Below are 26,142 nucleotides of genomic sequence, written 5' to 3' on the forward strand. Positions count from 1 at the left end.
GACAAGTATATGCAACAGATTGCCTTCCCAGCAGGGAAAGCAAAGAAACAGCACTCAGTAGTATGTAGCAAAAAGATTGTATTCAAACAACATGGCACCCCATAACGGGGCCTGTAACTCGAGAAGTAGGGGGTTACCGGACCTGAAATCAATGTGGTTCCGCTCCGGAGACCCCCTGCTACAAAACTGCAATTTTAGAATTTTAATAAAACCCCCACGATCACCTGTGAGAGGTGCGCAGTTAGAGTGACTGATTCAGACTCTCTAATACTGCGCGTCTATTACACAAAGGCAGACGCCGGTAGCATTCACACAGCAGGTGTCCCTGCTTTGGGCATCTAATGCGCCGCGGTCATTTCTTTAAACACAGCGAATTTTGTCCCCGTTGTGATCACGGTTTCCCGCAAAAATTACCGCGTGAAGTGTTCGAATTACAGCCGCCTCATCAGTATGCTAACGGTGGAGTTTTTTGTCGCCTTTTTCACCCACTGTAACTTAAAATGTATGTGGTAAACATACCCAGCCAAGAAATATTTCAAGGCAAGTATAGACCAACCTCACACTGATGATACCCATCAAGGTTGAAACATGTCTGTGAGTGGTTTGTACTTGCTTTGTTAGTCCCATGCTGTGTTTAAAAGTTGTGTGAACGGCGATGCATCCGCTTAAATGGGCTCCATGTGAATTGATATTTCAGGCAAAAGGTGATTGTGTGCTCATTTGCATGTCATTTCCCAGAATCCCTTGCTGTAGTGGGAGCACTGTATGCTAGGTGATAATGGTTGAAAGGCAGGGGTGCAGACCTGTCTAAGACATGTGAATGTGCTCACAAGTGATATAATATAATTTACAGGCATACCCCGTTTTAAGTACACTCACTTTAAGTACACTCGCGAGTAAGTACATCTCGCTCAATAGGCAAACGGCAGCTCACACATGCGCATGTAAGCACGTCCTGAACAGCAATACCGGCTCCCTAACTGTACCAAAGCTGTGCGCAAGCGGGGAAACTACTGTATAGAGCCTGTTACAAATGCCTTATTTACATCAGTTATGCACGTATATGACGATTGCAGTACAGTACATGCATCGATAAGTGGGAAAAAGGCAGTGCTTCACTTTAAGTACATTTTCGCTTTACATACATGCTCCGGTCCCATTGCGTACGTTAATGTGGGGTATGCCTGTACATTTATATTATATATGTGTGTGTGGAAAAGTGTATAAAATGCAAGGATCAGCTTTAAAAGGCTTAGTAGGGGTCTCAGGGGAGGGGCAGAAAGGGTCTTACGTGAGGAACTGAGCATTGTCATTTGGTTTCCTGGGCAGGAGGTTGTTTTCTCTCCAGACAGAGAATCGTCCCAGATTCACTCCGGGCGATGTTACCACTTCAAACTGATTCTTGCAGCTCCAGATTTCGATCCCACTCAGAGCCACGTAGGTGTTTATGGCTTTATAAACCTGTGTGAGGATGCAGTTATCCATCATGATGAGTAACTGACTGGGAGGAGACCACCTCATTATGAGGAACCCACCCCCCTCACCCTCTGACCTACCCTCGCACCCTCTGTTTTGTCTCTATGGATTCCTTGCATGGACATAGACATTGGAATATCTGGGATATCTAATACTACAGAAGATTTAGTTTTAGAAACCATAGATATGTAAATTTGCAGGTAAAAGAGATTAGGGTGCTCAAACCCCAGACAACTTCATCCAGTATATAACAATATAGCACTATCCATGGAGACACCAGTGGGAGTGGGGATAAACAATAGACCTGTGAGTTACTTAAAATACATTTGTAGCAGTACTCAACTATAGCAGTCTTAAGTCATGAAGCCCATTCACGTCATCTCCAGGAGTGATTGCTGGCGTGCCAGCCACAGGGGAGTCCAGAGGCAGCAAGAAGAAAAAACAAATGGCGCACAGCCAGGGAGCCAGGTGGTTACAAAAAAGTTACCTTTATTCAGTGCACGACTGAAGACATATTCACCCCTTGGGGGACAAAAACAAGCACCTCCTACACGTTTCGGACCGGTAGGTCCTTTATCAAGGAGTCTGGGATATGGAGGGATGAGGTATCTTATATACATGTGTTGCTATTAGGGTAATTGGACAAATCTGCGCAACGTCGCGCGAAATGCCCATTGCGCATGTGCATGGCGTCACACGGGGTGCCGATACACCAGCCCTGGGGATTATTGGTACGGACCGCCCCCTGTTCCAGTCTGCGCATGCCCACATGAGGCATACTGTATACACAGGAGTTCCAGTCCTGGTCTCTGCTCACAATTCCGCCCATAGTGATGTCACTGCGGGTCTCGGATAGGCTAAGGTGCACCGCTACACCACCAATGAATATGATGAGTAGATGATGCGACCACCAATCGAAAACACCCCAGCAGGCATACACAAATGAGCGCAATGGTCCGCGAAGTGCTTAGTAAAGCTAAACTGCAAGATATAATGTACATTAGGAGTGAATTAATAATAAGAGCGAGTTCATGAACACTCCCAGTAATATCATAGTACCTCCTCGCTCCAAATCCCACAGATAAAAAGACATTCAGCATATAAAAAACGGCCTTCATATTAGGTCCACATCAATATAAGACATCATAATCAAAACATAACATACAATGTCTACCTTAAAAAACACATACAGAAAATTAAAAACAAAGTTAAACGATCTTAAGACCTTCTTATTGTAAGTCTTTCAGAATTACCTCCAAGGGGAGGAAGAATCAATGAATCAACTATCTAAGTCTATTACACAAAGTGTATTAACTGATATCCATAAATTTCAAAGCTAAATTATAATTCAGATAATTAGCAATAATTATTAACAGTAATTAATATCAATAATTTTTTTTTTTTTTTTACTTTAGCTTTTAGCAACTTAAGTTATTCAGAGTGGCAGATGCCGCATGTATTTGACAGCATATATTTAACCTATTAGTTTCCAACATGTTTGGTATGCATTAGAGGACATCAATAAACTCTAAACCATACTGTAGATGCTCAGTAATATACCGAGTACAGACACAAGAGCAACAACAAGACTAATGGTAGAAGCCAAATCAGAAAACAGTTTCACAATACTCTGGCAGGGTTAGTATGCTAAGATTTTAAGAAATGGCCCAAATTCCATTCTACATTTAGACCGCAGGGAGTTCTGGTCTGGAGCATAAAGATCCAGTAAGCCTCCCTGCGGTCCAAAAGGTTGAGTAAATCCCCCCCTCTTTCTCTCAGAAAAACCTTTTCAATTCCTTGTACTTTTAACCCCTTAATACCACCTTTGGGGCAGTATGAAAAATGTTTAGAGACCGGGTGGGATACATCTCCTTTTTTAATTAGTCTGACATGTTCAAGTATCCTATTCTTGAGAGATCTAGTTGTCCTCCCCACATAATTAATTCCACACCCGCAGGTTAGGAGATAAATGACATATTGTGTGTCACAGTTTATAAAGGATTTAATAGGAAATTCCTGATTGGACATAAAGCCCCCAAAATGTCGGGTTGGAACCATAAAGTGACAAATTTTACAACTTCCACATCTACAGTATACGAACCTTTCGTTACGAATTTTCTAATGGAGGGAGGTGAGGAAGCGACATAGCTAGGTGACACATAAGTGGCGATTGTTTTCGCTTTACAATAAACAAAACGGGGGCCTTTTTTGACACAGTCTTTTAAACTCCCATCCATTAATAGGATGTTCCAGTGTTTTCAGATTATGTTCTGGACTCCCTGGCTACATTTGTTATATTGCGTGATCATAAGGGGAACCTCCTCATTTGTTGTGTCATAATTCTTGTTCTTAGTAGAGGGAACTGCTTCCTTAGGTGGACCACCCTGCCTTTGCTGAAGGAGATCTTCCCTATTCGTTAATGCCACTTCCTGGCGGGTATTGGTTAAGTTCCTCATGTTATACCCTCTTTGCTGGAATCGGTGGCACAACTCCTCAGACTGACGGGAAAAATACTCCTGTGTATATGCCTCATGTGGGCATGCGCAGACTGGAACAGGGGGCGGTCCATACCAATAATCCCCAGGGCTGGTGTATCAGCGCCCCGTGTGACGTCATGCGCATGCGCAATGGGCATTTCGCGCGACGTTGCGCAGATTTGTCCAATTACCCTAATAGCAACACATGTATATAAGGTACCTCATCCCTCCATATCCCAGACTCCTTGATAAAGGACCTACCGGTCCGAAACGTGTAGGAGGTGCTTGTTTTTGTCCCCCAAGGGGTGAATATGTCTTCAGTCGTGCACTGAATAAAGGTAACTTTTTTGTAACCACCTGGCTCCCTGGCTGTGCGCCATTCGTTTTTTCTTCTTGCTGCCTCTGGACTCCCCTGTGGCTGGCACGCCAGCAATCACTCCTGGAGATGACGTGAATGGGCTTCATGACTTAAGACTGCTATAGTTGAGTACTGCTACAAATGTATTTTAAGTAACTCACAGGTCTATTGTTTATCCCCACTCCCACTGGTGTCTCCATGGATAGTGCTATATTGTTATATACTGGATGAAGTTGTCTGGGGTTTGAGCACCCTAATCTCTTTTACCTGCAAATTAGCTGTCACCCACCTGCTGTCATCAAAGGTATCCCCAAGGGCGAATTTCTCAGACTGAGGAGGAACTGCTCCACTGAAGAGGGTTTTTCCCGTCAGTCTGAGGAGTTGTGCCACCGATTCCAGCAAAGAGGGTATAACATGAGGAACTTAACCAATACCCGCCAGGAAGTGGCATTAACGAATAAGGAAGATCTCCTTCAGCAAAGGCAGGGTGGTCCACCTAAGGAAGCAGTTCCCTCTACTAAGAACAAGAATTATGACACAACAAATGAGGAGGTTCCCCTTATGATCACGCAATATAACAAATGTAGCCAGGGAGTCCAGAACATAATCTGAAAACACTGGAACATCCTATTAATGGATGGGAGTTTAAAAGACTGTGTCAAAAAAGGCCCCCGTTTTGTTTATTGTAAAGCGAAAACAATCGCCACTTATGTGTCACCTAGCTATGTCGCTTCCTCACCTCCCTCCATTAGAAAATTCGTAACGAAAGGTTCGTATAGATGTGGAAGTTGTAAAATTTGTCACTTTATGGTTCCATCCCGACATTTTGGGGGCTTTATGTCCAATCAGGAATTTCCTATTAAATCCTTTATAAACTGTGACACACAATATGTCATTTATCTCCTAACCTGCGGGTGTGGAATTAATTATGTGGGGAGGACAACTAGATCTCTCAAGAATAGGATACTTGAACATGTCAGACTAATTAAAAAAGGAGATGTATCCCACCCGGTCTCTAAACATTTTTCATACTGCCCCAAAGGTGGTATTAAGGGGTTAAAAGTACAAGGAATTGAAAAGGTTTTTCTGAGAGAAAGAGGGGGGGATTTACTCAACCTTTTGGACCGCAGGGAGGCTTACTGGATCTTTATGCTCCAGACCAGAACTCCCTGCGGTCTAAATGTAGAATGGAATTTGGGCCATTTCTTAAAATCTTAGCATACTAACCCTGCCAGAGTATTGTGAAACTGTTTTCTGATTTGGCTTCTACCATTAGTCTTGTTGTTGCTCTTGTGTCTGTACTCGGTATATTACTGAGCATCTGCAGTATGGTTTAGAGTTTATTGATGTCCTCTAATGCATACCAAACATGTTGGAAACTAATAGGTTAAATATATGCTGTCAAATACATGCGGCATCTGCCACTCTGAATAACTTAAGTTGCTAAAAGCTAAAGTAAAAAAAAAAAAAAAATATTGATATTAATTACTGTTAATAATTATTGCTAATTATCTGAATTATAATTTAGCTTTGAAATTTATGGATATCAGTTAATACACTTTGTGTAATAGACTTAGATAGTTGATTCATTGATTCTTCCTCCCCTTGGAGGTAATTCTGAAAGACTTACAATAAGAAGGTCTTAAGATCGTTTAACTTTGTTTTTAATTTTCTGTATGTGTTTTTTAAGGTAGACATTGTATGTTATGTTTTGATTATGATGTCTTATATTGATGTGGACCTAATATGAAGGCCGTTTTTTATATGCTGAATGTCTTTTTATCTGTGGGATTTGGAGCGAGGAGGTACTATGATATTACTGGGAGTGTTCATGAACTCGCTCTTATTATTAATTCACTCCTAATGTACGTTATATCTTGCAGTTTAGCTTTACTAAGCACTTCGCGGACCATTGCGCTCATTTGTGTATGCCTGCTGGGGTGTTTTCGATTGGTGGTCGCATCATCTACTCATCATATTCATTGGTGGTGTAGCGGTGCACCTTAGCCTATCCGAGACCCGCAGTGACATCACTATGGGCGGAATTGTGAGCAGAGACCAGGACTGGAACTCCTGTGTATACAGTATGCCTCATGTGGGCATGCGCAGACTGGAACAGGGGGCGGTCCGTACCAATAATCCCCAGGGCTGGTGTATCGGCACCCCGTGTGACGTCATGCGCATGCGCAATGGGCATTTCGCGCGACGTTGCGCAGATTTGGCCAATTACCCTAATAGCAACACATGTATATAAGGTACCTCATCCCTCCATATCCCAGACTCCTTGATAAAGGATCTACCGGTCCGAAACGTGTAGGAGGTGCTTGTTTTTGTCCCCCAAGGGGTGAATATGTCTTCAGCCGTGCACTGAATAAAGGTAACTTTTTTGTAACCACCTGGCTCCCTGGCTGTGCTCCATTCGTTTTTTTTTCTATGTAAATTTACAGGCCTAAAATCTTACAATCTAAGTGCTGTTCTTTATTTTGCTTGTACCAGGTATATAACAAAATATCTAATGAAATCACATGCTTCCATCGAATGTAAACTCACCAAATTTACGTAATTTATGATCTCAAAAATCCTCCTCTTCACAGTCTCATCGCTACTTTTGTATTTCACGAACTGTAAGAAATAAAAGACATTGCCGGTTACATGGGCGTCCGCAGGGGGGGGGGGCAATTGCCCCCCCCCTGGATCCTGGGCCTGCTTGGAGAGTTAGTGATGTCACCACTCTCGGCGGCAGCGTGGATAATTTTGCAAGCGCGAGCTGTTGAAACATATTTGTATTTACATTGTATATCGTTTAATAAAGGGGGGGGGGGTTCATGTGATTTTGATTACGTCAGGCAGGGGGGGCCCGAGAAATTAAATGGATGAAAAGGGGGGCTCGGCATAAAAGTTTGCTCACCCCTGCGAGTCTATCTGACCTTGCATAGCGAGGCCTGCCCTTTCCTGCATGGAGCAAGTCAAGTGACTACTGCTCCATGCCACTCTCGCTTCCCCCTTGTCCTCCTGCTCTGATTCCCCCCCCCCCCCCCGCTCCGGTCCCCCCTTCCCGTTCCGATTCCCCCCCTGCTCCGGGTCCCCCCTTCCCGTTCCGATTCCCCCCCCTGCTTCGATTCCCCCTTGTTGCGAGTGTCTGAGTTTGTGTCTGAGTGTGTGTCTGTGTGTGTGTGAGATCAGGGGGGGAGGGAATGAATGTGAGGAGGACGGATTCAGGGAGTGGGTTTGAGTCAGAGGGGCATAATTGATGGAGGGGGGAGAGTGAGGAGACAGGGGGTGTAATAGAGGAAGTGAGGAAGAGAGGGGTGAGGGGAGAGAGTGAATGAAGAAGAGAGGGGGTAAGAAAGAGATGGGGCTACACCTTGGGACTATCTGCATTAGAGTGGGGTGTGTGGTGTGTGGTGTGTGGGGTGTGTGTGTGTCTGATTCTGAGTGAGAGATAGAGTCTGAGTGAGAGAGAGAGAGTCTGAGTGAGCGAGGGATTCTGAAGGAGAGGGAGTCTTAGGGGGGGAGTCTGAGAGAGTCTGAGGGGGAGAGAGTCTGAGGGGGAGAGAGTCTGAGGGGGAGAGAGTCTGAGGGGGAGAGAGAGAGTCTGAGGGGGAGAGAGAGAGTCTGAGGGGGAGAGAGAGAGTCTGAGGGGGAGAGAGAGAGTCTGAGAGGGAGAGTGAGAGTCTGAGAGGGAGAGGGAGAGTCTGAGAGGGAGAGGGAGAGTCTGAGAGGGAGAGTGAGAGTCTGAGAGGGAGAGTCTGAGAGGGAGAGTGAGAGTCTGAGAGGGAGAGTGAGAGTCTGAGAGGGAGAGGGAGAGTGAGAGTCTGAGAGGGAGAGTCTGAGAGGGAGAGGGAGAGTCTGAGAGGGAGAGGGAGAGTCTGAGAGGGAGAGGGAGAGTCTGAGAGGGAGAGGGACAGTCTGAGAGGGAGAGGGAGAGTCTGAGAGGGAGAGGGAGAGTTTGAGAGGGAGAGTCTGAGAGGGAGAGTCTGAGAGGGAGAGTCTGAGAGGGAGAGGGAGAGTCTGAGAGGGAGAGTCTGAGAGGGAGAGTGAGAGGGAGAGTCTGAGAGGGAGAGTCTGAGAGGGAGAGGGAGAGTGGGAGAGGGAGAGTGGGAGAGGGAGAGTCTGAGAGGGAGAGTCTGAGAGGGAGAGTCTGAGAGGGAGAGTCTGAGAGGGAGAGTCTGAGAGGGAGAGAGTCTGAGAGGGGGAGAGTCTGAGAGGGGGAGAGTCTGAGAGGGGGAGAGTCTGAGAGGGGGAGAGTCTGAGAGAGGGAGGGTGTGTGTTTGTGTCTGTCTGTCTGTGAATGAATACAGACACCAACCCACAGTCAGTCAGTCACCCACCCAAGTGTCAGTCAGTCACCCAAGTGTCAGTCACACACGAGTCAGTCAGTCAAAGTGTCAGTCACCCACCCCGTCACCCACCCCCCCCACAACCACTCTCTCTCTCTGTCTAGTTAACATTATGCCCCCCCCTGAAAACATTTCTGCGGGCGCCCATGGCCGGTTATTTATTAAACTGCAATAGTGCAGATCAGGGCACAATCTCATAGAAACTATTATTGAAGTCAATGGTAAGTATGTGTGATGGTGCTCGATCAGTATTATTGCAATGTAATGAATACCCTATTGTATCTTGCAGCGCTGCCATTCTCATCTATCTGATGCAGACACTGAGGTAATGTATTAGCAAAATTTGTAAATAAAAAAAACGAGATTATTTGAAAAAGCAAGGAGACAGTGACAGTTTTAGAGATGGAAACAACTTACATGTATGTGAACTAGAGCACAGGTTCCCAATTTCAGTCTTCAAGGACCACTAGCAGTGCAGGTTTTAAGCATATCCCTGCTTAAGCACAGGTGGTTCAGTCAAAATGATTGGGTTGAATAGACTTGTGTGTGTGATGTCCTAATAAAGTTTTTTCAATCAACCCGGAAGTAGCCTGGATATTTTTCACTTGCAGGGGCGCCGGATCTTCTTTCTTTCTATTCAACTTCTCTGAAGGCTGCACGACAGAGGAGAGCAGGACCCAGATCGGAAGCATCTAGAGGTAAGAGATTTCCCACCCAGCCCTGATTAACTTAGAGATCTACATCTGGAATGGAGTGTCCATTCCGTTCCCAGGTGACCACACTGACACCTACGGGTGCTGGGACTATTTACTGGAGCGCAGGACAGTTTCCCTGTTTACCAAAATTATTGGGTCACCTGTGCTAATGAGAGGACAGCCTTAAAACATGCACGGTTAGTGGTCCTTGAGGACTGGAGTTGGGAACCTCTGCACTAGGGTATTTCTGCCGATTTTGCAACATAACCACTAGAAATGGGCAAACAAGTCGGAATTCGCTATGTGTAATTTCCTGGTCTTTAGTGGTCCAATCCGATCCGCAGCACGAAATCCAGAGCTGGAGTTTGTCATTTTTAATTAGAGAGGAATCTTTGAAATCTGGTGCTGCAGCCCTGCAGCGTGGCTTCGAAGGAATCCGCGACCAGAATGCGTTGGAATCCTTTCCACATTGAAATCCTTTCCTCAGAGATTGAGAGTGATACCAACGAGGTTTAGGATAATCTCTTATATAGCCCTTGTATTCTATTCTATCATATCCAAAATAAGGACTATTGTATATGTGGTATTAGAGGCTATTAACCAATGATATAACTGAATCTTTTTCATAGAGATTGTAAATATGACCAATGAGGTCAAGAACACTCTCTAATATAGTCCTTAATTGTATTATATCTAAAACATGGACTAACATATGTGGTTGTTAAAGGCTGTGAAACAATTGTATGGGAACTTTTGAAACAATGAATTGATACAATGTCATATTCTAATGAGATTCCATAGTTCATCTAGCCAATTAGAAACATGAGGCCCATATAATTTGTAATATATATATTTGACCCTCAATTATTCATAGACAGCACTGAGCGAATGGATGGAGCTCCCATATGATGTGATTATAAATGTATGAAATAGGTCATCAGAAACATTATAGTTATAATTGATCATTAATTGCTTTGTTTCATTCTTGGAGCAATAATACCTTTAAATTATGAGGTTAATCGGATGTCAATCAACTAGAAAACCAGATAGAAAGCTTTTTAGTAACACATAGATGTATTCAAGTTTTTTGTTCCCTAGGTAATGTATTCAATTTAACAATGAGGGTCCTTGGTTTTTGAATTATTACAGAAGATTTGATAAGGAGTCATATACCGGTTTGTCTAAAGTGGAAACCCATCAATTTGTAATATCTGTAAATGTTTGATATTTACAGTTTTATTAATATTATACAAATTTGTAACCATAGTTTATCACAATATACAACTAATATCTCAGCCAAGTTCATGAAACATGTAATCTGTTTATGTTATCTGGATGAAATATATATCAATAGTGGTGGACAATTAGATAAGGAATTCATCCAAATAATCATCTACAACTAGAATCTGAATTCATTGATGTGTTTCTGTTAATTACACAAAAAAAATTGTTTTTGGTAATTGTCATGAAATTATGATCCTAGTATGATTATTATCCAATTATGATCCGAGCTTACGTGTTCTGATCTATGTGAGTGGTTGATTTCAAATGCTGGTTGTATTAACTGTGCAGTTAGAACCAGATATATTTTGTAGGCCGAAAAACTGATTGGCTGGTGAAGCCAGCCAATCAACATCACACATCAGATTGGCCACAGTTGTGTGACCAACCAGAGAAAGCAGTCTACTGTACAAACAACATTTTAAAAGAAACAGGTATTCAAGTGAACCTGTAAATAAACACAAAAGTGCACTAAATAAGGAGGTTAAGCTTTAAAGAAAAACTATGGGAGGATATCGAGCAGAGCACCCCGCCTAAGGCCCACTGGGAAGTGAATGCAGCTTCTGCCGAGTGCCGAGTGCCGAGTGGCCACCAGCACCCGAAATAAGGCCTGGCAGGTGAGGGATACCTCCCCAGCCAAACGTTGCTTCCTGGACTTATAAATAGCCAGTTTGGCTAATGCCAGGAGCAGGTTGACGAGGAGGTCCCTGGCCCTAGTGTTCCGGGATATTGGTATAGGTGTGGGGAGAAATGAAACAAGAACTGCAGGAGGGGGACCCTCAAGAACGACAGGAGGGGATGCAGTCTGGCGCAACTAAAATAAATATGGAACACAGACTCCCTTGTGCCACAAAATGGGCATGTGGATGGGGGATCCATGAAGTGGGCAAGATACTATCCTGTGCTTAGTGCACCATGAGAATTCTCCATCTTAGGTCCCCGGTGGGTCGGGGTACTAACTCTGTATAGAGTGCTCTCCACCGGGGCCTCTTGCCCTCCTTTGTTGGTAGTACCCCCCTCCAGATGGTATCGGAGCGGGCGACGAGGGCGAGGTAGTGCACTATATGGAGCGCGAGAGAGTACAGCCATATCTTCGGCCTGCCACAGAAGCAGACCGAGGGTATGGTCCCCAGCCTGCTTAGGCTGGGAACAGGAGGAGACTGAGGGGGTTGGCGGGATTTTGGGCCCACACATACAGCCGGCGGGGGGTCGGAAGGTGGATGTGGCGGTCTGGTCTGCAATAACCCTTCTAGGAAGGTGCGTGAGTCAGGGGACATGGCACCCTTGATCTACTGGAGCAAACCGCGTGGAATTCGTGGGGTGGTGTAGCCCATGAGGCCCATGATCACTTCGGGCTCCACCCATTCCGACAGTTTGTAGTCCAGGAGATCTCCGACTTGGGTCATCCGTGCCTGGCAAAAGCGACGAATGATGCTGGGGGACTCCAACATCCGTGCACTGCCTGCTAGGTTATACAGCAGGGGTTCGGTCAGGAGGTCCTCCCCAACAGCCACTCCTTTCCTAGACACGGACACCATGCTCTAGGGCTTGAGGCTTTCCTGGTACTATGCCGACAACACTGAGAGGTCTCTCCCAAACCCCTCAGGCTTGATGAGAAATAATTGCCGATCATACCCCATATTGCGCAGCTGGCGAAGGAAGCTGGAAGACAGCAGGCACCACTGTGGAGAAGGGTCTGCATACAGGTATCTCTGCAGGTATTGGGTGCGGAAGGTGTGTACCTGGGAGCACGCACAAACTACTCCTTGTCCGCCCTCTCCCAGAGGGAGGCATGTAACACCCGCAGAGACCCAATGCTTTCCCATCCAGAGAAAGTCCAGCAACTTCCTCCGGATCTTGGTGATAAATACAGGGTTCGGACTCAGGACGCTCAGCCGGTGCCACAGCTGAGAGGCCACCAGCTGGTTGATCACCAAAGTGCTTCCCCTCCTGGCACTCGTGCCCTCTCCAGATCAACTAGGTCCTAGTCCACGAGGAGTATGTAATCTCACGAGGACTACCTCGCCCACGAGGACTACCTCGTTCTCTTAGCACAAGCATGGTGAGCCTTCTCCTCAATAAACAAATGAAAGGCTCGATGGCTAGCGCGTAGAGTTGACCGAACAAGGGGCAACCTTGACGTACTCTTCTACCAAATGCCAAGGGTGCGGTAAGGAACCAATTTATCTTAACCAAACACTCTGCAGAGGCGTACAGCATCTTCAGATAGCCCACGAACCGTGAGCCAAAACTGTATGCATGCATGTGATGGTGAAGGGGTCCCAAGGCCATTAATAAAGGTATTTGGTCCAGCTGGATGCCCCTGAACCAGGTTGGGAATTGTAGAGTGTCATCTCTCAAACCCAACCAGGGTAATAATACTGTATAGAGCAATAGAAATAGAAGAAAAACAGCGCACTGCCAGGGAGTCAGGTGGTGAAAATTAAAATTCTATTTATTCAGCACAAAGCCACTAAAAACCACCCCAGGAGGTGAACAAAAACCTCCTACGCGTTTCGGACGGGTAGGTCATTTATCAAGAGTATAGAGCCTGGGGCAACCTTGGTTACTTATATACCCCTCTCACAACAGTAATGAATAAAGGATGATTGAAAATCGACACACCCCTCTATCGCGCATGCTCATGACGTCATGCAAGGCGCCACTGTGTCAGTCAGAGTGCCGACAAGTGAAAACGCCCCCCTCTCCGCCAGCGCATGCCCTCCAGAAGGCTGTACTTATCTCATACCTCACCATTGGTCTGGCAATTCGCCGTGAGTCCCCGCCCCCCAGGATACACCTTCCAGTGGCTGATTGGTCCGTGTGTCGCACCTCAGCCAATGAACACTCTGGCTAAAGAATGCTACACACCGACCCGCTAGTGCCTCCGAGAACGGCCCGGGGTACCTCAGGGACCGCACTGTGATATCCCCAATAGCCACTCTGTGAATACACGCACCCAACAGTCGTGAAAGAAATGTAATCCCCCCATAACTGTGTATGCAAACACAGGGTGGCCACGCTATTATATATAACAGATTATAACATCTCTTAGGCTCCTGTGCTCACCAGTTAACCACTTACTACATTTGGCAGGTGAAGTTGTTATGAGAGTACCTATTGCTTTCAATAGGACTGTTTACCCCCTTTATTCCCATATCCCCATCTCCTTTTTAATTTTTGCCTTTTTGTTCAGGGTCACCTCACATAGAGGTTTATCCACACATTTATATTTGAATTGAGGATTTCTCCTAATAAATATTGTGTTTTAAATTATTCATCAGTACATATTAGATTTAATTACTTACCTTATTTCAGGCTCCTAGGTCATCAGGATCAGTTCACCAGCCATTGAGTGCTCTCATTATAGGGGTTCTTTTCTTTAAGTTTTAGTTCAGCTATTTCCCCTGATTGCAGCACCTGTGTCTAGGCAGTAGCGAGGGTCCCTTCCCCCCCCCCTTCCCCTCCCCTCCCCTCCCCTTGGTTACAATAATACTGTACATGTATTTGAAATGCCAATGTCCCTTCCCCAGGAATAAGGGAATGAGATTAATGCCATGTAACAACTGTATAAACCATGAAACAGGGTCCCCGGAGTCGTAGTGGGTAAAGGTAGAGTGTCAGCTCTGCAGCCCACTGATGCTGACAACCCTGTAATTATATTAGAACAGTCTGTGTGTATCCCGTCAGGTATAAGGGGCACACAAGTATAAATCATGTGACAAGTGTTCCCCTGAGTCAGTGAAAGTGACAGAAGTGTCAGTTCTGTTGCCTAGGGCTGCCTACAGTCCTAGTAATGTGTATTAATGTGTCTAAAATGTACCCGCTAGGAATAAGGTGCCTCTAGCACTGTTTAAAGGGTTAATTGCGTAAGACTACCTGTTTTGTGGGGGGCAGAGGGGTGAGTGAAGGGGGTCATTGACCCAGGGTGGGTGGTTAGGCCTACCGGGAAGGATGTGGTAGGGGTTAACTGCTTAATTACCTTAGTGGTAGTAACCACTATGGTAATGAAAGGGTTAACCCCTCCCACTGCCCACCCTATATTCCTAACCACCCACCCTGGGGCAAATAACCCCTTCACCCAATCCCTCTACCCCAATAACGATTACAATATAAACATCAATAAAATACATTGAACACCCCCTCTCCCTCCCCCCAACAAATATTGGGCTGGCGACCAATCAGAGTGCGGATTCAGCTCACGGACCAATCAGGGCAGGGGTCGGGTGTCCAGAGTTAAAGGGCTTTGAGGAGGTAATTTCAAATTTGCCAATAAGTCCAGCGCCTACCACAGGGACTCGGCAATGGCTTCCCCCAAACAGGATATCTTAAACTTGGCTAGTGCGACTCTGGCTGGGAAGGCAGCAAATGAATTTGACTTTGGTCTGATGCCCCCCCTGGCCTGATCTCTGCCCCTGGACACCATTTATTTTGTCAATTGCTCCTCTCCAAATCCTCCAGGCCAAGCAACAGCCATTTTCTCTGTACATGCAGGCTGCGCAAAGGGTTTCTCAGCCCTGCATGTCCAGAGACACTGGATCTGATTTATTGTTACACTAAGCACATTTTTATAGTTTTTATACAGTTTTCACACAGGAATACATACATTTTTTACATTAGGATGTAAGGGGCTACCGTGCATGTAATAACAGGGTAGCCCAAGGGTCTGGTGGACAGATAAGCCCTTGGGAAGGACGGCAGGGGCCAGGGACTTGGCTTAATCTTTATTTTACTGTTCTGTGAGTCTTTTTGCCGACACAATCATAAGATATTTAAGGAAAATAATGTGATGAGGGAAAGGAGAGAGATGAGGGGGAATAGAGAATAGGGGGAGAGAGAGAAGGCGGGGCTGAGAGGTGGAGGTGGGGGGAGGTTGGTTTCTTAGAGTTCCAGAGCAAACAGTTTAAAAACCCAGGCCACAGCCCAGGGTGTAGATTGGATACACACAGACAGGGATCAGTTCAGTTAATAATTTAATAAGTAAATAAGGTAAATAAGGTTTAAATATATGACCTATAGTACTACAGCAGCAGCAGCCCAACAAACTCACAGCCATTCCCTGCCTGCAACACAATGGGTTAAACGTGAGGCTGCATCCCTATTTATGTACTCCCCTCCTATAATAATTTGTGGATTCGGATTCTGTTTGCAGGTTTTGATTCCTAATCTATTGGACTGATTTGTTTATTTATAAAATGTTTTACCAGGAAGTACTACTGTACATTAAGAGTTACCTCTCCTTTTCAAGTATGTCCTTCCTGGGCATAGAGTTATGATGACAAATACATGGTTACAAATACATTGTTACATTAAGTGAGCAGGGTTATACATTATATACAAGGCATTGCATGCACAGTTAAAGATAATATAAGTTATATGCGTATGTAACAGTTATAGACCATATTAAAATTTGAGACAGCTTTAGTTTTGAAAGAAATTAGACTGGTGGTGGCAGTGAAAGTCTCCGATAGATTGTTCCAGTTGTGGGGTGCACGGTAAGGGAAGGAGGAGCGGACAGATACTTTGTTGAACCGTGGGACCATGAACAGTCTGTGATAGGTAAAAATAAAAATATATGCCTTTTTGAAACTGAGCTGGGAAATTACGCAAAATGGCCCATCTGCGGTGTAATCTTATTCCGGCGGAAAATTTGCACCTCTAATAACCACATTGTTTTGTATGGGAATATACATGGCTTGGCACATAAATAATTTTCTGCATGTAGACAAATGTTGCTCTGCACATCTATACAAGCTGCTCTATTTGTTGCAGGCCTTTCTGGCAGTAGTTAATTGCCAGATATTGATTACCACAATCGCCACATGATTTATAAGTGTGTTTGACGCTGCCTGTATAATACACATACAGTATACAGTATTACATGTTCATTACAAGTACATTACACAAACATGGCGCGTTCACTTACCATCGAGTTATCAGCCACCACATACAGTTGGATGAACTTCTGTGACTTTAGGAATTCCTCTTTCTGAAAGAATTGAATGGGAGCAGGTTATTAAAAAAGAGGCAAGCCCAGAACTGAGGCCGTAATACAGAGGGGGAAGCCCAGAACTGGGTGGGTTATATGAAGAGGTAAACACATACTGTAATTGAAGGGTTATGCAGAGGGGGAAAGCCCATTACTAAGGTGGTTATACATAGGGAGAAAGCAAAGCCCCCATTGTGTAATACAGTGGAGTGATGCCCAGCACTTAAAGCGTTATACAGAAGGGGGTAGCACATGCCAGCACTGAGGGAGATATAAAGGAGGGGTGGACACAGCACCAGTGGTTTATACAAAGGGGGGAAGCCAAACACTGAAAGGTTATACAGAGGGGTGATGTCCAGTTATGAGGGGATCATACAGAGTGGGGAAGCACAGCAGTGAGTTGGCTATATAAAGGAGGGAAGTCAAGCAATGATGGCGCTATAAAGAGGAGGAAGGCCCAGCACTGATGGAGTTATAAAGAGAGGAAAGCCGAGCAAGGGGGCATATATAGAGGAAGTCAAGTACTGAGGGGTTATGTAAAGTGGGAAGTCCATAACTAATGGGTTAAACAGAGAGTTGGAAACCCCAAAACCATGTCTTCCTTCCTCCTCTGCATACAAAATGCTCCCTCTCTATGTGTACACAGAGTCCTCTCTCTGACTCACCTCTGTGTCGTTGGTGGACTGGGAGGTCTTGGTGAATTTGCCCTCTTCCCAGGCCGTGTTCATGACACCGCAGGTCTTGAGAGGCTCCTCCTGGCTCTCATAGGGATACACTGCATGTTCATCACTATCTGTGAGATTCAGGGGCTCAATCAGGTACCTGCGACCTTGTGTCTGGATAAACCCACTGCAAAGACAACAAAGAAACTAATATATATATATATATATATAGCAACTGTAAATATTCCTGTATATTCATTTGCATGTCTTAGACAGGTCTGCAACCCTGTCTTTCACCATTATCACCCAGCAAACAGCACTTCCACTGCAGCAAGGGATTCTGGGAAATGACATGCAAATGAGCACACAGTGCCACTTTTTATCTCATGCTCACATTACATGAGCAACCCTTAGTCAATGCATGCTGCTTTAAACACAGCTTTTAAGCAAGGACTTGGGAGATGCAAAGTCAGTTAACCCACTCACAGACATGTTTCAACCTTGATGGGTATCATGTGGAGGGTTTTAGTCACTTTTTTTTACCCACCATAACCTTAATAGTCGTGGTATATATATATATATATATATATATATATATATATATATATATATATGTTTCTCGTTCCCCCCACCCTATGGAAGATATGGCTGCTACGGGGTGTGTGGCGAGTTACCTGTGGCTCACAGAAGGCCTGAACCGAACCTCCACCACTAGGAGCCTGGGGTGTACCTGATTCTTATGGTGACAGCGCCTCCACCTGCATTGGATCCCGACTTGGCGAAAGGAACCCTTACAGGAACAATACTAATAATACACACACACAAATATATGCCAACAACCTTTACTGAACACAATAATATAGGTACCCTGCACCCCACAGTAATATAGCCTCCAACCTGATACCAACAGCGCGTGTCCCCAGAGTACATTGGGTGCCAGGCACCAATTCCCTGATGTCCCTTTCCCAAGGTCAAGGCCCACCCAAAGTGTTGGAGATAGTGCTATCCTGTGGAGTGTTGGTGCACTTAGTTAGGTACCTGCCCGGGGCTCAAGCACCCAGGTAATGAAGAATAACAGAGGATCAGTCTGATCCAACATTGTCATCCGCGATGGCGTCCGCCTCCGTGTGGGGTGAATTCCGGCGTGGATAATATCACCTTACCATCTTTACCATGCTGGTGGTCTGGTCCCAGAACACAGGCCGCAGTCACCGAGTGGCATCTCACTGGTACTGTACCTGACTATATGCGGCTACTAGGGAAAAGTCCCTGGCTATGGGAATTCCCTAAAGCAGTCACTAGCTACAGTGAGTTTGGGCCTAACTGGGGCCTTAATGGGAAGATCTTCCCTAGTCCAGGGGAGCACTGCTCCTTGGACACTACATGTTCCTCAGAGGTCCCTCTTCCAACTGGAGTGACAAATGTATTTATTCCCTGCTGCAGGGAATCTCAGTGTCCCATTGGCTCTCGCGTGACATGTGCTCCTTGCCCCTATGCATCCTGTGGGCTGTAGTTCTCCTCACAGCTCTCTGCTTCAATGGCTGTGACTCTTGTGCTATCACTGTGCATGCGCAAGTCTCCTGCGCATGCAGGACATTTCCAATATGGCAGCGCCCTGCGGAGAAAGCCACCAGCTGTCGCAACACTCCCCCCTGTAACGGAGGTAAACGGGACCACGGGGCCCTGTGGGGAACCTTAGAAGGGCTACACTATCCTCCTGATGGAATCCCAACGGCCCCGCTTAGGACAGTGTAACATATAACCAAACACACAAACTATATAATGAAAATGCATTGCACTCTGTACAAACTTAACACACACTATACTGTTTACACAATCAACTTTACATGTGGTTCTCCATCTGAGTAAACATCACAATAATGGAGTGTACCTTAGTTCGAGACCACTGCTGTGCCTTATAGTGGGGTGTGCCTCAATTGTGTCATAGGTTTCCTGAGTTGGAGGGTACCTAATTCTCTGGCTTCTGCGAAGCTCTTCCTCTTCTCCATGTGGGGAGTAATGCACATAGTCCTGAGGCTCAGCCTCTCCCATTGAGGGTACAAATGCCTCTGAAAAGTCTCTTGGTGGCACAAAGCAGGAACTTCTTGGATACAGAGGCTGACTCACTGGAGCCACCCTTGTAGGCGTTGTTCGTCTGGGCCCTTTACCCATAGCACCTCTGGAGGTGCTCCGTGACCTCGGAGTACCCTTTGAGAGGGTCCTTCCATAGGATCTGCTACGGTTTCATTCACTGTTTCTTCACTGTCTGCATGATCATTGTTGGTTTCAGAGATGGTTTCAGTTATAGTCTCTTTGCTAGCTTCTGATTGCTCCAGCTCACCGTCCAGTGGTGTAGCCAGTATCTCTGGCTTGTCATCTCCCACTTGCAGGATAGGCAGTAGATGGTTGCGATACCAGACCTGTACATGGCCATCCACGTTTTTTATGCGGTACCGGGAGGCCCGGCATCTGTGATTCCACTTCATAGACCCCATCGCGCCAGCGGTCGGCCAGCTTGTGTTTACCGGGAATCCCTAGATTGCGGAGGGGAACGGCGTCTCCAGGACGAATTTCCCGATGCCGGACCTTATGTCATAGCGCCGTTTGTTACAGGCATTCAGATGAGCAGATGCTGACTCCACTAATCGGTAAGCTCATTGTAGGCTGTCTTGTAACCGTTGCACATACTTGAAGTGCGTCCTGTTGGGTATCCCATCGGTAGATACCCTCAGACGTATATCCACCGGTAGCCTTGCTTCTCGCCCGAAAATCAGAATGTAGGGAGTGAACCCTGTGTATTCATGGCGGGTGCAGTTGTAGGCATGCACCAAGGATTCCACATGTTTACTCCACTCTCTCTTCTGAGAGACCTTCAGGGTACCGAGCATGTTGAGGAGAGTCTGGTTGAACCTCTCCGGCAGAACATCTCCCTCCAGATGGTAAGGAGTAATTTGGGACTTGGTGATATTTAATAGTTTAAGCAACTCCTTGATGAGGTTACTTTCAAAGTCCCGACCTTGGTCAGAATGCAAGTGATTGGGCAGTCCATAATGGATAAAGTACCTCTCCCATAATACTTTGGCCACCGTAATAGCCTTCTGTTTTTTGGTTGGGAAGGATTGTGCGTACCGAGTGTAGTGGTCAGCAATCACTAGTACATTGCTGATGCCTCGGGCATCTGGTTAAATACAAAGAAAATCCATGCAAACGAGATCCATGGGACCGGAGCTCTTCAGATGAGCCATTGGGGCAGCTCTGGTATGTAGGGTCTTTCGATGCATGCACTGGGAGCATCGACGGCAGTAGTGTTCAACTAACTCTCTCATACGTGGCCAGAAGAATCGGTTTCGTATCAAACCGAAGGTCTTGTCCACTCCAAGATCCCCATGATCATCGTGTAGCGCTCGTAAGATCATGTGGTGTAGGTTCCGGGGTAGAACCAGCTGTCTTCTATCTGGGTGATTATGGTACTGCCCCACTCTATAAAGTAGACAATTGTCGAGTTCGAACTTGTCCACCTCTCTCATAAGAATGGCGCTGGGGGCACATTTCAGTAATGCAGGTTTGTTCTGCTGGACCGCCTGGCAGCTCATGCCAACCACTGGATCCCGTATATGGTATTGTACCAGATCCTTCCACACAATGGTCTTATCTGAGGTGATGTTCATTCCCTCTGGGTGACCGTAGGCAGCAGGAATAGCTTTGGATTGTCATCCCAAGGAATCCGCGGCCCACAGTTCCGAGACAGCCACTCTATCTTCCATGATAGCTGCCATTTAACACATAGCTCGCATCCCTGGTCCAGGGATTTCTTCCCAGGGGTCATTGTCTGGGGTGGTATTCAGTCCCGGCCTTCGGGACAGAGCATCGGCTCAGATGTTCAGGGACACCGGTTTGTACTTAAGCATGAACCAGTAGTTTGAGTGGAGCCGCCAGCCATCTGTGGCCAGTGGCATCCAGTTTGGCGGACGTCAGTATATACGTCAGTGGATTGTTATCCGTCCATACTTCGAAGGTGACGCCATATAGGTAATCATGGAGTTTGTCCACGATTGCCCACTTGAGAGCTAAAAATTCCAATTTGTGGACGGGATAGTTCTGCTCACTGGGAGTCAGACTGCGGCTGACGTAGGCCACTGGTCAGAGGTCAGGTAGGTACTTCTGATGCAAGACTGCTCCCAGGCCGTTGAAGCTTGCATCGGCATGAAGAATGTAAGGCTGCTCGGGATCGGTGTATGCCAGGATTGGTGCCTTTGTTAAACTCTTCTTCAAACCGGTGAACGTCGTTTCACAGGTGGTTGTCCACTTGTCGCCAAATGGTGTTCGCGCAGAGGCGGCACTTCAGTAATGTGTCGACTTGCAGGTGTTTCGTTTAAAAAAGATACCACAGTGTGCTATTGTAAATTGGCCTTGAGACTGAAGGAAGAGGTTGCAAAAAATGTATCAATTTAGGCTTTTCATATTAAAGAAAGACAAAGACCAGTTTCTGTTATTCTCCAGAGAGCCATCGCCATGAGTGTTCAAGTGCAGCCCGTTTTCCAAAAACCCGACAGAACTTACGCGTATTTGATATGGGCCGCGATTAATGCAACAGATGATAAGATGGCAACAGTTGTTCAAATTTATCAGTATTTTATCGAAAACTATGACTTTTACAAATTTTCGCCAGCTCCTCATACGTGGAAGCGTGCAATAAGGAAAAGGTTATGTAGCGATCCCTCTTTTTATCGTATTGAGCCACAATTTGTTGGAGGGTATTGGTGTGTATCACTGGCTTTTTCCTGCATCTATGATCAAGCAGACAGCAAAAGGTGAAAGGTCGTGTTAAAACCAACTAAGAAACGACAGTCGCTGCCAAGCTATGCACCAGCACCGGCTTCCAATAACGGTCCCACCGTCAGTGACAACCCTTGCTGTCTATCCAGCAAGCCTGAGCCGGATTTCGCGTGCAGTTTCGATCAAGCTTGCATGTACCTAAGCAATTTCCAGCCTCATCAGCTCACTACAGGTGTACTAGTCCCGCTGCAAACTATCGACGTGGATGATCAAGAACACTGGACTGGCAGTGGCCTGGCGCCGGCGCCAGCTGAATGGGAAATTCTATGGTGAGTATTGTTGCCGTATTATTTTCTGTATTTTTTTTATTGTTACAATACAGTATCAATATTGGCGCGATTCAAAAGTCAAGCGATTCTCCTGTAAGCAATATTATTGGCTGAGCGGCTTCTCCAGTACTGTGCTGCAGATACTGAACAATTGGTGGAACGCTAGGCGCATGCGCATTGGAACCTTCTTGAAACGCATATGCGTGTCATTACATTACATCGACGGTAGGCGCATGCGCATGTGAACAGGAGACGCCCCCCCCCCCCCAAGAAAATTATTGGTGGGACTGGCTGGGAACTTCTTTAGGGGGCTGACCATTACAGTAAAACTTTTCTTTTTGTTTTTCCTCAGAAAAGAAAACGGCTAATGGAGGGATTTCGATGGATAATATCGCTTTGTGTAAAAATGCCTGCACATTGCTGAATTGGATTTAAAAACCCACGTACCGGAGTCTACAGTTTAGTGGCCGTTGTTATTGATTAGGATAGAATACTGTACCTGAAACAGTATGCTGATGTTTTCCGGCCGTACAGTATACAATACTTTTTTATAAACAGTATACTGTGTAATAAACCCGAAAAAATAAAAACTATGCATTTATTCTACATGTATTACAGTACTGTACATACAGTATGTGTCTTCTATATAGTGCCAGCTCAGTACAGTATGTGTCTTCTATTTTTTTAATACTCTTGTACTGAGCATGCCTACACTATACACTACAGTATGCCTCGACAGTAGTGTACATTCTAGAAACACTGTATTTTGTTACAGTAGCAAAGGAGCCAATGGAACAATGTAAAACAAATCAACATGTTCTTTTATTGGTGGAGTAAGTACAAAAACATTTATTTACAAATACTGTACAATGTAGAAACATTTTAAGTGCACAGCAATTCAAAACATCAACAGGTGTATGGTTTACTGCTAGTGGAAACATTTATGTACAGAAAGTAAAAACATTTACCGTCAGTCAGTATGGTTTACAGTCACATGTTATAAAAACAAATTCTTTATTCATAAAATATACAAAACGCAACATCTCCTTTATTAAAGAACGGCAAGTCAAAACATATACAGTGGGATGGTGTGCAAAACAGTCTGCACCAGTACAGTCCTTGAGGGCAGCAAACAGGCCCGGTTTTCAGGACAACCTTGAAAACCGGGTCTGTTTGCGGCCCTTAGGGACTGGAATTGTGCAGGTCCTTTGTGTGTGTACAGCAAGTTAAAACATTTCTGTATAAATACAAGTTAAAAAACACACAACAACATCTCCTTTATTTAAGTACAGCAGGTCAAAACATGTACACTACAGTTCAGCACAACAGTATGGTCTTACAGTACCCGTGATTAAACCAGAAAGTCCACCAGATTGTCCGTCCATGGCCGATTTCTTGCATGGCGCAAAACGCCATTAATGCAGTCTCGAACACCTTTCATTACAGTAAAGGAAAAAGTAGTTGGTGGGTGGTCACTGCAACAGGAACTCAGCCGAATGCATGAATGAATAAAAACAGCTTTATTGCACTGTAGTGCTGCAAATCACATCACGGAGAACACATCTGACGCGTTTCGTTCCGTTTGTGGAACTTTATCAAAGAGTCACCTTTCATTACAGGATCAGTAATTGTATAAAAGCGCTGCAATTCCCCCAGAATGGTCTTTCTTAAATTGGCAGGAAGCGCCTTTTTTACGCGATTTCCTTCGTAGTTCACACTGAAGGCCCAGTCGCAGTACAAAGAGTAGGGCACATGGTGCTTAAAAAGTAACAAGGCATACTTGTGGGGTGCGCCAGCACTCAGCACCCTATACTTCCCCTGAGTGCCGGTGGCAGATCGCGCAGGGTGATGTCAGGCACCGTATCGATGCGAGCAAATGTAGGTCTTCTGCGAGCGGGTGTGCTTGAAGCGACGGGCGATGGTAGGTTGTCTGGGAGGAAGCTTTCCTCCGGTCTTGGTCGCCGTGTTGTCTCCTTGCGTGATCTTGACGGGGTTGTCATGTCCTCCTCAACGGCATACATGTACACAAAATCTTCTGGTGGAGGGGGTGCGCTTCTGATGGAAGGGGGTCGATGCTCCCATTCAGCACATCCATGCCACTTTCCTGCTCCGGCGTCGGGGAAACAGAGGCATTAACACCGAGCAAATTATGTATACCCGCTATGTCAGCCCCTATCTTCTCCATCCGTCGATCCATCCGTTGATCCATATGTTGCATCCGTTGATCCATATCTAACATCCGTTGATCCATATGTAGCATCCGTTGCTCCACATTTAGCATGGTCTCCAGAAGCAGATCTATCTTTGCCAGCACAATAGAGTTCCTGGGGATATCCACACTTATCCATTCAGCATCCGGTCTAACGAGCTGCTTCTTGTGCATGGCGTGCTGTGGACATCTGGGTGGATGGGTGCAATGGAGGATGAGATGGGGGTTCCATGGAGAGAAGCGGCAGCGACGTCGAAGGGTGGAGGAGGTGACCTTTGGATATCCAGTAGAGGAGAAGCGGCAGCGTCGTCGAAGAGGGATGGAGAAAGTGACCTTTGGATTCCGGGCGAGAAGCAGAGTCATCTAAGAGCAAAGGAGAAAGTGACCCGTGGATTTCAGAGGCACCAGCGGCAGCGGCGTCGGATAGAACTGGAGAAGATGGCCTGTGGGTTTCTGCGAGGGCGGCGGCAGCGTCGAGGACGAGGGGTGGAGAAGACGGGCTGAAGATTTCCGGGACAGCGGCGGCACAGCCGTCGAAGCGTATATAAGGAAGTGGTCTGCGGGTTCGATGGGTTGGCTGCCATTCGTTTTGCGTCGAGAGTACATCACCGTATTTCTTCTTGACATAATAAGGCTGACGTCTATGAAAACTCTTAGCCTTTGGGGTCAGCAGAAGGTTTTCTTTATTTGCCTTAGCCTGTCGCTTTTGCCTTGGCGTGGAAACGGCAACCGCCTTTCGCTTTTTCTGCATGACAGGCACGGCAGAGCCGAATGGGTTCCTGCGTCCGTAGAATCGGGGTTGATCCATGGAAGCAGGTGGCACAATGCAGCATCTGGACAAGGGCAAGTTCAGATAAAGATCATCGAGTGGTGGGCTATGCAAAGTGTGTAACCTTTTATGCATGGCGTCGAGGTACAGGTGTTGAAAGTGGGCGTACTCTAATGTGAGTCATTACCGTATAAATACACCATCCATTTTGTGGATTCACTGCACATTGAATACACATCGACTAAACATCGAATATACATTCTTGTGTTTGTATTTCTTTCTACTCGCAGCAATGCCTGTTAAAAAGATTTCCAAGGATCTCAGCATGCGAATTAAGGAGATGTACAGGAGCGGACACCGAATTGCTGCTGTCCAACGCTGGTTAGCTACTTCTGGCCTCGTTGTGCCAGCAACCACCGTGAGCTATCATGCACACGGGAAAACCAGAGAACGCAAAAGGGCACCAAGGGTAACAAACGCGTAAGTATATTTATACAACTTAAAAAAATTTTTTATATCAAATAATGTACTGTAGATCTACAGTACTGTATCTAATATTTTTGTTATTTCTGTAGATTTATATTACAACAGTATATATTTTTTATATATATATTTATATAACAGCAGTATATATATTTTGTATATTTTGTATATTTATATTACAACAGTACTGTATTTATATTTTTTATATTTATATTTATATTACAACAGTATATATATTGTGTATATTTATATTTAGATTACAACAGTATATATATTTTTTATAGTTATATTTATAGAA

General features: G+C 45.5%; 2 protein-coding genes across 2 annotated transcripts in view; both read right to left on the minus strand.

Annotated features, from left to right (window-relative positions):
* The window catches only part of LOC142495722 (zinc metalloproteinase-disintegrin-like cobrin), a 1,243,131-nt gene that overhangs the window by 1,166,349 nt on the left and 50,640 nt on the right, over nucleotides 1–26,142 (minus strand). The window lies entirely within an intron of this gene.
* LOC142495724 (zinc metalloproteinase-disintegrin-like VLAIP-B) overlaps nucleotides 1–26,142 on the minus strand; it is a 383,444-nt gene that overhangs the window by 252,862 nt on the left and 104,440 nt on the right. Inside the window, exons 5-8 of the mRNA XM_075601590.1 lie at nucleotides 17,282–17,465; nucleotides 16,554–16,616; nucleotides 6,862–6,933; nucleotides 1,292–1,461 (exon numbers count right to left, since the gene is read on the minus strand). Coding sequence (XP_075457705.1) covers nucleotides 1,292–1,461; nucleotides 6,862–6,933; nucleotides 16,554–16,616; nucleotides 17,282–17,465 — 489 coding nt within the window. The remainder of the gene's footprint in view (nucleotides 1–1,291; nucleotides 1,462–6,861; nucleotides 6,934–16,553; nucleotides 16,617–17,281; nucleotides 17,466–26,142) is intronic.

The sequence above is a fragment of the Ascaphus truei genome, chromosome 5 (assembly GCF_040206685.1).
Source record: "Ascaphus truei isolate aAscTru1 chromosome 5, aAscTru1.hap1, whole genome shotgun sequence".
Taxonomy (NCBI): domain Eukaryota; kingdom Metazoa; phylum Chordata; class Amphibia; order Anura; family Ascaphidae; genus Ascaphus; species Ascaphus truei.